The 14,383-nt window shown below is 34.4% G+C and overlaps 1 protein-coding gene across 2 annotated transcripts in view; it reads right to left on the bottom strand.

Annotated features, from left to right (window-relative positions):
- Positions 1-4,906: 4,906 nt before the first annotated feature.
- NAPB (NSF attachment protein beta) overlaps positions 4,907-14,383 on the bottom strand; it is a 52,393-nt gene continuing 42,916 nt past the window's right edge. For both annotated transcript variants that reach the window (XM_069075523.1, XM_069075524.1), the window contains 3 exons: positions 13,993-14,061; positions 13,019-13,069; positions 4,907-10,479 (listed from right to left, as the gene is read on the bottom strand). In XM_069075523.1, the coding sequence (XP_068931624.1) occupies positions 10,369-10,479; positions 13,019-13,069; positions 13,993-14,061 (231 nt within the window). In that variant the 3' untranslated portion in view covers positions 4,907-10,368. The remainder of the gene's footprint in view (positions 10,480-13,018; positions 13,070-13,992; positions 14,062-14,383) is intronic.

Here is a 14,383-nt window from a genome sequence, read left to right on the forward strand (position 1 = left end):
GCTTATGTTGTAATTTAACATTCTAATAGGTTTTCTTCTATTCTGTGGAGATAGAATTAAGAGAATTGAGGAATCTTTAGTATCCTATGGACATCTCAAACTTAGAATTTCCAAAATAGGTGTCATCACTTTCCCTCACCTCCAATATGACTGCCCTTTTTCATCAGGGTACCACTTGCCCAAGTCAAAACTTTAGTATAAGCATTGGATGTGATGAGTGAGAAAATAAGGACAGTTGTCAACTCCCCTAAAACTTTCATATCTCTTGCATTAGAACTCCCCCCTGCCCCCTTTTATACTACCACTAATCTGGACTATTAATAATTTTGATTTTGTTTTCCCATTCTATCCTTACTAGTCTTTCCTTTCATGATTCCATCTTAATACAACAGCCAAAATCTTCCAGCACAGGGGGAATAAAGCATTTCAGTGACTTAGTACCTCTCAGAGAAAATATTTGCACCTTGTTCTTTAAGGTCCTGCAGAATTTGCCTTCAATCTAACTTCAAGCCTCGTTTCACATTACTCAACATATGTTCTATTCAAATGACTTTCATGCATTCTCTCAAGCTAGTCCCCTTACCTGGAATGTATTCCCTCTTCAACTCTTCCTTTCTAATTTTCTGGTCTTTATGGAAAGGTACCACCACCATCTGTGTTCAGTCTATTTCCTACAGCTGGTTATGTTTTCTTACCCCAAATCCTTGGAACAAGTTGAATCTCTTTTGCTACCTTATATTATGCTTATTCATGAATATGCCATTTATCACACACACACCCCCCCGCCCCTCCTATACGTACCGAATGGAAGCTCCAAATTTTGTATTTGTAGATGCTTAATAAGTATTTACTAGTTTGTCCTGTACCAATTATTTGAGATGTTTCCAAAAGAGCCTCCTGTGTTGATTTTCTTTTTTTTTGCTTTTTTGGAGGGGGGAAGGCAGGGGAGTTCAGGTTAAGTGACTTGCCCAAGGTCACACAGCTAGTAAGTGTTAAGTGTCTGAGGCCAGATTTGAACTCAGGTCCTCCTGAATCCAGGACCAGTGCTGTATTCACTGTGCCACCTACCCACCCCTCCTGTGTTGATTTTAAAAGATTTTTATTGTGAACTTTAAGGAAGAGGGCTTAAGTACTAAATTCTTTTTAGGACCTTCAAAGACTTTCAAGTAGCCAACCAACAGTTATAGGCATGTTAACTTTAGGAAGGCCTTAGAGACTGATATGACTATGAAGAAATTAGGGATGTTTAGCCCACAGATGAGAAGATAAGGAACAGTAAGGGTATTATATTCAAGTATTTGAAAAACACTTTCATTGAAGGATTAGATTTTGGATCAATTAAAACTATCCCAAAGGAATTCCCGGCTGCCTAGAGAAAGGTAGTAGGTGTGCCCCTCATTAGTTTTCTGAGCAAAGGCTGTTGAATGTGTTGCTTGTTCAAGCATGGTTTGAACCAAATGGCCAGGAGTAGCTCTACCAGCTGAAGCAGCTAGGTGGCACAGTGAATAGATTGCTGGGTCAGAAAGACAAGAGTTCAAATTGGACACTTAATCTTAATTACCTCAAGTTTCCTCACCTGTAAAGTAAGCTAGAAATGACAAACCAGTATCTTTGCCAAGAAAATACCAAAGGGTCACAAAGAGTTGGACGCAATTAAAATCTTTCCAACTGAGATCATGAAAATGTCTATCACCTCTTTCAGGTCACCAGAATTCCAAACAATACCTTCATACCAAACTGCCTTATGGAAAGGGGGAAAAGGGAATAAGCAGTTGCTAAGTGCTTGCTATAAAGTCAGGCACTATGCTAAACACTTCACAAATATCTTATTTGATAAAACCACCCTGGGAAGTAGGTGCTATATTATTATAATTGAAACTGAGACAGGCAGAGGGTAAGTGCTTTGTCCAGGGTCACAGAACTAATATGTGGCTGAGACCAAATTTGAACTCAGGACTTTCTGATTCCAGCCCCGGTGCTTTATCCACTTTGCCATTTAGCTGCCATGGAATGACTAAAAGCATTTTGTTATATACTCTTTAATACGCTTTATTGAATTTTGTGTGAATTAATACTAGGACTAGGCGTATCAGTTAATGTAAAGGGGGGGTCACTTGAAAATCACTTAAGCATTTAAGCATTATGCTTTTCTATTTTCTAAGCATTTTTATTCATACTTTAGGAATACTTTTCTGTATTTGTTATCAACATTCCTTAGCATTCTAAAGACTTCAAATAAAACATGTGCATAGTACCTATGAAGACCAGCTGCATCAAATTGTACCTATTATTAAATGCTTCAGAGTTTTGTTGTGCACTTATTTTTATTGGGTCACATCTTTGCCTATATTAGTCTTTTCCACTTGGAGCATCAGAAGAATTTGTCAAATGTTGATAGAACCTTGTGAAAAATGTATTTACAGAGTAAAATAAAATTTTATTTTTGCATGTAGTTTCTACCAATTTTACTTTTATGATTTTTCAAATTTTCAGAATTTATACTTTGGTTGTCATAATATTGTTTTGCTTACATCCTTACTGATAAAATGTCCAAGATATTCTCTGCTGAACAGATTTTAGACCCAATAAGAACTATATCATCCACGCCATCTGATGGTAAAACTTGCAGATAGTGAATTCAGATGTAGTAAATGTTAACAGCTGCAATGTGTGAGGCAGAGAAAATGTATTCCTCATCTGATTCCAGAATGATAAATCCATTCGCGAAGTTACTTTTTTAAACGACAATCTGAAAGGCAACGAGCAATTTGGTTCTTGGGACCAAAGTTCACAACAACAGAGGTAAATACCCACAATATGTCTGAAAGGTAAAGATGGTTCTTGGCAATGGGCTGAAGCTCCTCAGGCAGTGCAAGAACACTTGCAACAGCTAAACATTACAATTCAATCTGGCCTTACTACATCTTCTACTACCCACGTCATCAAGAAAAGTCCCATTTTCCCCCCAATATTTTTAGGCAAACAAATGTTTAGGAACATTAAGAAATGCATAGATACTGAGGGCCACAATGTAACAAGCAATGCTCTAACTGGTCCATTATATTATATGGCTCAGAAAAATTCATCAATCTAATTGTTTCCCATGGTGTTATCCATTGAAGAAACCTATCCTTAAAAACCAATGTGGACTAGTTCAGGGGGAGGGAGGAAAAGGGGATGGGTTCCCATCTTTTGCCATCCTTTGTTCAACAAAACTATGTCATGTAATCCATTCCTAGATATGAGGTACCTTCACTTTGACCTGAAAACTGAAAGGAAGCAAAATCTCAGGATGAATTTTGTCCAGTATTCTCACTGCAGAATCCTTTCACTGAAGACTGTCAGAAGGTATTCGTTCCCGAAGTGCATATAATGGTTGATAAGTAATTGCTACCTTGCAAAGAACACTGCAAAATTATTCAATGTTATGTCAAACAAGCCAGATATATTTGGCCTAAAATTTTTGTAGACAGTAAACATTAAAAACAAATACTAGAAAGCAATGATACCAGTTAGGTTTTGTGATATTGTGACTATTGTAGTACCCTAAATGTCCACAAGTATCTAGAAGGAATAAGGTACCTCCATAACTACCTAGCTTAAATTATAGTTTTCAAAAAAGTCACACTATCCCCTGCACCAAGAGGCCATTACAGATCCATGGTGGAATAGGTCTGAAGGAAATGAAAACCTGTTTTGAAATGTGGGAACCTAGATGCCTAAACCAATTTTTTATTTTTATTATATTTTGGGGGTGCTCAAAACCTATCCATAGTACTTGAGTTTACTTCATGGCCCTCCTGTGGTGGTGAAAAAAGGACACAACTTAACAGTAAAGACAAATGTCACCTTGGATATGTATTAGGTCTAGTTGTGGGACATTAGATAAGTGACTACAGTTATCTCTAGAAGCTTCTCATTTGTAAAATATTTGCACTATGTATCTCAGTTTTGTGGAGAAAGTGCTTTTGTAAGCCCTAAAGCCCTATGAAAGCATGAGTCATAAACCATCAAACACTACACAAATGACCTAATTCACCCAAGTATTGCTTCTCTCCCTGATTCAAGCTAAAATCATTTGCTCAGAAGTTGATAATTTCAAGGTTATTTGAAAAATATCACGTTCATAATTTAAGTATAAAATAGAGTATACTCTTAAAACCTCAGTGAAACTTGGATGTGGCACATTTATTTTGAAGAGGGAAGGAAAATGACTGATGCTCGTAGGCTAAATGAGCAAAATAATAGTAAACTGCAACTAATCTAGAAGTTAAAAAGCAGAATATTTGAGCTCATGGTATAAAAAACAAGAAATTAGAGTTAGCCCAAAATAAAATGATCTGTGAAGGTTTCACATATAAAATGTGTGAAACTACAAATGATAAATTGGGGAAAAGCAGGGAGGAACTTTTTTGTGTACTCGTGTGTGTGTGTGTGTGTGTGTGTGTGTGTGTGTGTGTGTCTGCTTTCTGGAGGGGGAAAGGCAGGGCAATTGGGGTCAAGTGACTTGCCCAAGGTCACACGGATAGAAAGTGTTAAGCATCTGAAGCCATATTTGAACTCAGGTTTTCCTTACTCTGGCTGGTGCTCTATTTACTGCGCCACCTAGCCGCCCCACTCCTGTACTTTCTTAAAACTTTTTTTAAAATAGTTTTTGTCTTTTATGATTTTCTGAGGGAAATTTTCAGGAAGATTCTAGAGATGTAAGTCTGTGTAAACCCTCAGTTAACCAGAAATTTCACTATGTTAAATCACCACGGAAGGCTCAGTAACCTACCTACCTATAAGAGTCAACTTGGCACCTTAACATACAATTTCAGGTTTTCAACTTAATAGGTAGATTGTTCAGTAAGGAAGCTCGCTCTCTCTCTCAAACAACAGTTAGAAAGAATTACTAATCATAACATTAATCATAATTTTGATTTTATTACTATACAAGTTCACACAAAACATACACAATCTGTTCCTGCTAAGGCAGAGTCATTATTAAATAGTTTTCATGATAAGTTTTCTGACCTAGAAAGTGATAGGAGGAATATCAGCAGCATTATTCTTTGTACTTTATATGATATGAAAACTGCTGTTATCACCATTTATAACACAGGCTAATTACATCATAGTTGACATGCTAGACTGCCAAATCTACAAAAATCACAATGTTTTACATTTAGACAAATATGTGCACAATAGCAGAGAAAACACACTGTTAAACACCACAAAAGCTAGTGCATATAGTTGACTATACTATTAGAGATCATTTGTGCATATCACAATTGTGCAAAAATACTGTTTTCATATCACTGGATAAATAAAAAAAGTAACCACAAAAAAAGGAAATCAAGAGACAAGTTGTAAAAACACTTCCACAAAAAGCAATGCTTTTCTGTAAGAAATTTTACCTGTGACTGTCATCTTTGACCACGAATAACCAAGTGTAAGCTTTCCCAAATAACTTGGTTGATCCATGGAAAAATATTTACCATAAATGCGTCAGACTTGCTAAAATACAAAAACTTTAACATAATTCCATAATTATTACTATTATTTGTAAAGAAAGTCTTATGAACATTGAAAACCCAACTCCTTAGCTTGTTGAAAGAAATATGGCACTATTCCATTATATTGGGATAGCAATTCAATGCAATTAAATTTATATTCACTCTATTCTAGTTTGGGGTTTTGTTTGTTTTGGATGAATATTGTATATACATATCTTTATACTCTGGCTAGTTTGTTCCATCAATAAGAACTGCTATTTTCCTATGCTTCTGGGCTACAAATAGCTATTAGTTCTTAACAAGCCCAGATATTGTGTTGAAACAATATTTGTTGCAACACAGATTGTAATAATGACAACTTAACATACCTGAATCCTTAAAACAAAGTGTCATGTCACTTATTAGTCTGTGGTGAACTGACAGTGTCTGGTGTTGATAAAGGAGAATAAACAGAGTTCACTTAAAAGAAAAAAAAGTCAATGATTAAAATTATTTTTATCATATCTTGTAGAACAGAAACTTGGAGAAAATGCAAATATTAGCAAGCAAGGGGAATGGAAGCACAATCCCTTCAATAAAATTCTCTAAGGAGAAGAAAGTCAGCTCCACTGGCAAAAGAATAACAGCCTTCCAATCCTGGTAAATTTCTGGTAAGTACCATACTATCAGATCACCACATAAAAGTGTTTATGTATATTGTATGAGGTTAAAAGTATATTTTTCTGCACAACCAAGTGCCACAAGAAGATGATTTTCTTCTTTGATTATCTTGCCTGTTTAGCCCAATGAGGTTTGGGGAAAGAGCTTTTTTTTTTTTTTAAGTTACTGCAAAGGAAAGTGACAGTTGCTTCCTGAAATACTGTGTTGTGCTCCATTTCAGTTTCTAATTTATATTATACTGTTCTAAAAAAATGATTTCTGGTTTCATAGCACAAGTCAATAAAAGTCCTCAGACCTCACAAGGCATTTTGTTTCACAACTCCAGTGTACTTATCATGTAATGTTGCATATTATACTTATCTGTCATAACCTCAGAATCTACTGCAGTGTTCTGCCCACAGAGAAGGTGCTTAGTAAATGTTAATTTGAGATTTAATTGATAATTATATTTTGTAGAATTTTAAAATTGGAAAGTTCCTTCAAAGTTCATTGGTCAGTCCGGAAAAGTTGTGACTTTCTTCCTATCCCATTATCCTATTTCAGTATCTACGTTACCTGCCTAGATTATTGCAACAGCTGCCTAACAAGTAACCCTGACTCTAGTCTCTATCTTCCACTTCTACAGACCACTGCCAAACAAATACTAAAGTATTATTATTTTCAGCATTATTCATTCCTAAATTCAAAAACTTTTCATAGCTACCCACTGCCTACTGAATACAGTGCAAATGTCTCTGCCTGGTATTTAAGGCGCTCTACAGTCTGACCTCAGTCTACCTCTTCGACTTTTTCTCTCCTTATCCTCCTACACGTATTCCACAATCTGACCAAAATGGACTATTATAACCACTTCTTGAACATGATTTGCCTTGCCCTATCCATTGCTCATTATACGCCCTTTACTTTTTCCTTTTTCCCATCAGCCAACATCATACCCATCCTTCAAGTTCCAGCTCAAACACCACATTCTCCAAGCATTCTGCTATGATCACTTTAGTTCAAGAGAATCTTCCCAATCTTTGAACTTTGAATCACTCTCAGTGCACTATTAACATTTTTCCTCATATTGAATGTAAACACAAACAAGTCTTATCTCCCCCAACAGATTTTTATCTACTTTGAGGCAAAAGGCAGAGTCCTACAGAACAGTGCCTACCACAATGTATTGCACAAAGGTGCCTCATAATCATTTCTTGGATGAATGAGCCAAAGCAAAACCCAAGCCTCTTTTTCACCTCCCAATCTAATACTTTGTTTTTATTGATATATTTTTTAACACCGTGAATTTCCTAGCACTACTTCACCAAAACAGAATTCTCTCTTAATAGCAAAAAAAAGTTCAATTAACTAGAGCAAATCAGCACACCTAATGATCTTTCTACTTCACCGCACTCTCCTTTAATCATACCTAAAGGTGTCAAAGACAATTCAGTATTTCTCACTAACCTAAGAAGTTATGACAGGGACAAAACTAACTGTCATTCTCTATATTTATCACAATCAATAAATTCGTTTGCAAAGAGAAGCAGGCAGATGAAGTCAGTGTACAAATTTAGAGAGAAGGGTTTTTTTTCCCAAAATTATAAATGGTATAAAACCAAATTCTCACACTAATCTGTAAATAAATCTCTTGATGCCTCTGAGCATGTGATTTCCACAATCATTACATAGGTATTTTATGATGATATTTTATAGTTTTCTAAAAACTAAAAAGGAACTGCCAAGTAGTATTTGAAAAACTGCCAAATCAGGGTTTATTTTTCTCACTTTCTCATCTCCAGTGTATTTTGGAAAGGGTAGTCCACTGGACTTTCTGGCTATTGATCCCCTGTGATACATACCCAGTGATAGGTGGGGACTAAAGATTTACACAAACCAGAATGAATAATCCCAGAAATGGTATACAATTATGTAAAGCTAAAATCATGGCAAAATCAACCAACCTTGTTCTTTACTTAATTAACCATGTGGCTGGAAAATAGGCAGGAAAAAGTATACAACGTAAAAACACAAAGTATTGCTATGTGTAGAAGAGTCACCTGTTTACCATCAAGATTTATATTCAATTCCATTTGCTCTTACATCTCCAAATAACATTCATTTTTTTTTCCTGAGGTTAATGCACTACTCTAAAATACACCATTATTTCAATCCAAGGAAAATTATTCTGTTAAGAAAATAAACAGCAATTATAAAGAGATCTTTTAAACTGGGAATGTCCACAAAGCAACATACCATACATTCAAATTCCACATTCTCATTAGTACTTGTGATTGCTCCATTCTCACCCAAAACATTCATGTCGTTAATAGGGCAATACAGTTTAAAACAAGCTATAGGATAATTCTTTACATTTAGTCTTAGTATCCAAAAAAATATCAACATAGCCATTTCAGCCTAAGAAATATTAACAGCAACACAGTAACAGGCTAAAAACATTACTATGTCTACATACAGCATCTGTTCAGTAACCTAACAGCTAGGACAGTTTTGTATATGAAGACTGAAAATACAGATAACCTAAAATAGCTTCAAACATTAAACATTTCAAACATACCATCATCTGATGAGCGATTCTTAATAGTTCCCTAGTAAATCTGACTTCCTAAACAAAAAAATAAACATGTGAAAAAAAAGAACACCAAAATCACTAATTAAACCAAATGAATTGCATGTAACTCATTACCAATAGTCCTAAAAACCTACCTTTCCCTGACATACCACAAGTATATACAAAACAGCACAACATCTAAACAGACTTAAGAGGCATTGAAAAAAGTCAGAAAAATATATTTCCTGATCAAACCATCTTTTGTGATTCTGAAGATGGAAGTCATTTCTATCATAAATCAAAAATGAGAAAAAAATTTCTAATGAAAAAACCATTTCACATAGAATAGACATATACTTCATGTGTACACATAATGAGGAAATGAAAATCTTACTATACTATCTATCTATACTAATTTGTACAACAAATAACAGCCAGGAGTGTGAATTTTTTTCTGTGTCTATACAGACATATGTTTAGAGGTTAGTGGAACATTTCAATTACTGTCACATGGTAACTATGGTGTACTAACTTTTTTTTATTACTTGAAAAATGTTCTGACACTTTAAACTGGAAAAGAAGGCAAAAAAATACTGTTAAAATACTTTTAATATTATAATTGCATGGGCATAAATTAATAATAACTGTTATTTAAATAGTAATTAAAAGTTTGCAAACTAATTCATATACATTATCTCATTTAAGGCCTCATAACAATAGTGTGAGGTAAATACCACAGGTAGTATCATCATTTTATAGGTAAGGAAACAAGCTCAAAGATATTATTAAGTGACTTGCCCACAGTCACATAGCTAATAGGTGTCAAAAAGTGGGTTTGAACTGAAATTTTTCTGACTTTTAAATTTAGCATTCTAGCCATGATGCCAAGGTACTAAAAATCTTTGCATGGACCAACTTCATGTTCTGTTCCTCATGAGTTTTTCAGTAATATGTATGTATATGTGTAGGTGATGATGACTGAATTTGATTTTAATTTCCTGGCATGAGAAAAATAGCTAGCTGTCCCTATACTCATGACAAGTAATACCAACAGAACCAGATCACTACATAACCTTTTTTATGTCTATAAACAGGGTATAAAAGCAAAGGAGCTAATCACTAGCACCAGTAAGATAGTTTTATAATAACTCAAAAAATCCTAAATTTGTTTCTAACAAAAAAAAAAGATAAACTCATTCCCAACAACTGCCCATTACATACACATGTTTAAAAGCTAGTATAGATTAAAATGCTAATATGTGTATTCCATATGCATAAAGCATATATTTACATTATTAAATTGGTGCTAAAGCCTAAAGCACCATACAGAAACATCAAGCAAAAATAAAACCTGGGTTCTTTAAACACTGAAAAAGAATGAAAAATATATTATTTCATGGAGTATTTTTTTTCCAGAGATCTTAGAAATCTGACAAATATATACTATTTCCAAAGTACATACAAACAACATTAGAGGGCCCTTATTTATCCATTCATCATAACACAGACACAGGGATCTTAAACAATATGCAGTCATCTGGTTTATATGCAACAAAAATGAAGCCATTAATGGGAAATGGGGTATCCCGTAATGGTCACTGGCCATTAACAAATACATAAATAGGAGTTAGGCTGCATGCCACAAAGATTATAGGCAATTCACTTCAGGTCACCATCCACTTCTCCATCCCCTTGAATTGACTTTTTGATACGAAGTAACATAGTAGTAAGCCACTGATCCAAGCGAGATATTGAGTCAAATTCTTTCACCTAGTTTATGGGAGGTAAAAAATAAATTATATTGATGCAAACAGAAATGAAGACATAGGATATATATTCTATTAAGCATTTTAATACATAGTGTACTTAATCTATCCATTTGGAGAAGTGTCCACAAAGAGAGGAGGGGAGGGAGAGAAGGAAGGGAAGAGGGAGGGGAAGGGAGAGGAGAAGGGGAAGTGGAGGGAAAGGGGATGGGAGAGGGGAAGGGCAAGGGGCAGGACAACGGGAAGGGGAAGGGGAAGGGGAAAAGGAAGGAAAAGAACAAGTTGGGGACCTACAGATACTGCCAAGAGACATCAGTGATCTATTTGCCCCTTTCTATAGGTGTTTCTGTGTAATAGCTACACATACCCACTCTTCCTATTTATGATATGTGCAATCAAGGAAGAATACTCCCTGGTAGGGAATGAGAGTGAGGAATGTGATATTGCAACTTTTCTTACTATTATATCATTAAATGCCCCTGCTTCTAACTCATTGTATTCTTTAAGTAGAGAAAAACAAACATATTAGTAGGGGTTCAAGAACTGTTTTGGAGGACCCAGATGTACTTTAAACCCGGGGTTAACTATTCAAGGGGCCCTGCATTTATGGGGGGATACTACATATTTTTATTCTAATTATACTTATTTTGTTTATGCAAAAGGGTTTTAGTTTATATAATCAAAACTATTTTGCCTTTTGTTTTCCATCCTTTGATTGCTTATGAATTCTCCTCTTAGCCAAAGTAATGAAAGGATCCTTCCATTCTTCTTTAATTTTGTAATGTAACTATTTTCTTATTCTTTTGGAACTTACTTGGGTATATGGTATAACTTGCTGACCTAAAGCTATTTTATGCCAAACTGCTTTCCAGTTTTCCCAGTAGTTCTTGTCAAAAAGGAAGCCCTTTTCCTATTAATTTCTCTTAGGTTTGTTTATTGAACATTAAAATACTGTGTTCAATTATTTCCAGATTTTTCTCATCTAGTTTCTTCCACTAACCTACTGCTCTATTTTTTGACCAGTACTATATAGTTCTGATGACTATTGCTTTACAACACAATTCCTTCTTCCCTTTGAGATTTAGTAATGTTAGACCCCCTTCACTCCTAGTTTTTAAAAAGTGATTTTTTTTTTTACTTTTTCTTCCTCCAAATAAGTTTAACTGTTATTTTGTCTAGACCCATAAAGTAACATTTGGTATAGTCTGTTAAACCACTAATGCTATATATTAATTTAGCATCACTTTTATTATAATGACATGATCCAACCATAAAAAAAATCACTCTCTCTACAATGACTTAAACCTTCCCTTATTTCAGTACAGTATTTTGTATTTGTATTTATATGGCATAAGTGTGTCTTCATTAATTAACCCTTACATACACTATAAATTTTGTAGCGATTTTGAATGTGATTTTTCTATTTCATTTCCTCCTTTTAAAAATGAATAGTATACAGGAATATTGATGATTTTCATGCCAGCTTTCCTTTTGAAGAAGGTATTCATGATAAAGATGTAAGGAACCCCAAGTAATATCTTTCAACTTAATTTTCATTGTCCTCCCTTCTGTCCATCTTTGCACTGAAAACATCCAGGGTTAAAGAATAAGTGGAGTTAATCTGTGGATGGTTTTATCAAGCTCTCCATGGAAATTCCTACATCCTCAATCTCTCCAGTAGATGGTATATAAGCTGTAATTATCATCATGGTGCGTTGTTTGTTTTTTTTTGGTGTTTTTTTTTTTTTGCTCCTCATTATAAGCACTTCAATGAGAGAAGAACAAATGTCAAATGAAATGTTTTCTGGTCCTTTTAGAAACGTAATAAAACCAATGCTTCCAATTTCTTTATTTGCCTTGTTAAGAATTGTGAGACATTCTTTCATTTAGCTGCAACTTTCTTTTATCTCTTGATTTCATTTATAGCAAGAATGTCAGTATTGACATGATTCAATTCCCTTGGCAGTATGTTCACTTGCTAGTTACTGGGTAAGAATCATAATTTAGAGTAGCAATAGTCAGGTTAATATTTATAAACATACTAAAACCTGTATTTTTCTTAGAATTCTTTGCCACTCTGCCCCTATTACTGCAGAAACAAAAAGGGGTTGAAAAAAGATTAAGTACAATTAAAAAAATTTTTTCATGGGTCAAAGAATTTATCACCTAAAAGTTACCCTAGTGGTGAAGAGTCTTTCCCTCCTAAGTTAGGCTGTTCTCAAAAGACAGACCTTGTCTGTAACTAAGATTATATTTTAAGCCTTTCTGGCTTGGCAAAATTTTGGTAAAACCAGATTGTTATACTCTGTTGGCATTACCCTAAGGAACTATGGGTCACTTTCATGCTATAAATATGATAACTATGGAACCTAACTGGATATTTCTACTGATATCACATTTGGCAATACAAATAAACTTCAAAAACGCTGTTTGGGAAAACATTGACAACTTTACAACATGAAAACATGAAAAAAATACCGCAAGTCAAATCTTCAAAAACTCTATTACAGTTATGTAAGTATAAAAAGCTATGTGTCACTTACTGCTTCAGTATAAGCCTCACTGTTCTGTTCCTCATGAGCTTCTAGCAGTTTCTGACAATATAAAAATATGAATAAAAAGTATTATTATCCCAGAGTAGAAAAGCAGGAGATCTGGGTTCTAGATTGATGCTTGCCCAATAACCTTGGGCAACCTTTCTGGGGCTCATTCTTTCATCTATGAAATGAAAGGACAATACGAAGTAATCTTAGAGGCTGCTTCTTGGAGATTCTACATATGCCAACATTCTATGTATGGCAGCCTTAAACTCCTGTCTTTGTGCTCAAATAATAAAGATACAGCTTTGTTTCTTGAACTGGAGCATCTAAATTACTTAACGTTGCTTGCCATTTCTGAAATACTCTCAGAAAATGTCAACATCTCCATAAATTTGAAAATAGTTCTTCAGTAAATCTGCAAAAACAACATTTGAGTCAATATTCGACTATAATCTTGTTTCCAATATTTTCATTTTCTAATGTCCTTGATGTTTTTGCTTCACTACATTATGGCCAGCAAAAATGACTATGAAAGTAACAGTACCAGGTCTCAAATAGCCCAGTGAATTCCATACTCTATAAATTAGAGCCATCTGACAATAAAGGATCAATGTATGTGCTATCTCAAAAAGATAATGTTTATTTTCTAAAGTATGCAACAGGTACATACACATCTTAGAGGTTATTTACTTGGCAAGGATGTACTACAGTAAAGAGAATTCTAAACTCAGAGGCAAATAAAACCTGAGTTCAAATCTCAGCTTCAACAATTACAATCTATGTAATTCTGGGCAAATCACTTAATCTCCTTCAGCCTGATACCTCGTCTGTAAAATAATAATACATATTAAGGATCTAGAATCATCTAGGATGATTATAGGGTTGTTTTGCAGATCAAATGAAATAAAGTGGTTTGAATGTCTTAATGTGACATATTAGCTAGTATTATTGTCACTAACAGTACCAATTTTACTTACTTTTAATAATTTGCATTCCCTTGAATCAGTAAATGCTGGAAACATTTCTTCATATTTTTCAAGAGCAAGCTAAAACAGAAAGATAATTTTATGCTTCAGTTAAGAAAATTATCATTTTCTTATGAAATTTAATACCATTAATAACATTTTCCACTCTTTACATAAAGACTTAAGAAATATCACAAAACTTAACATTAACAGATGAGACCTTATTTGTTTGTCTTTTGTAATATGATCCCTTGGAAAAAAATGAAACAACATAAAAATGGGAAGTCCTGCAAGAAGGATGAAATGTGAGCTAATAAAAAGTTAATTCGAAAGTTTTCAAGCTAAATCATTTTTGTTCTCCTTTCTCAGACATACAAAACATAGTGACTGCCTCGCTGCAACA

This window comes from Petaurus breviceps, unplaced genomic scaffold, assembly GCF_028583685.1.
Source record: "Petaurus breviceps papuanus isolate PSGF00001 unplaced genomic scaffold, PetGlider_PUasm1.0 90919, whole genome shotgun sequence".
NCBI lineage: Eukaryota > Metazoa > Chordata > Mammalia > Diprotodontia > Petauridae > Petaurus > Petaurus breviceps.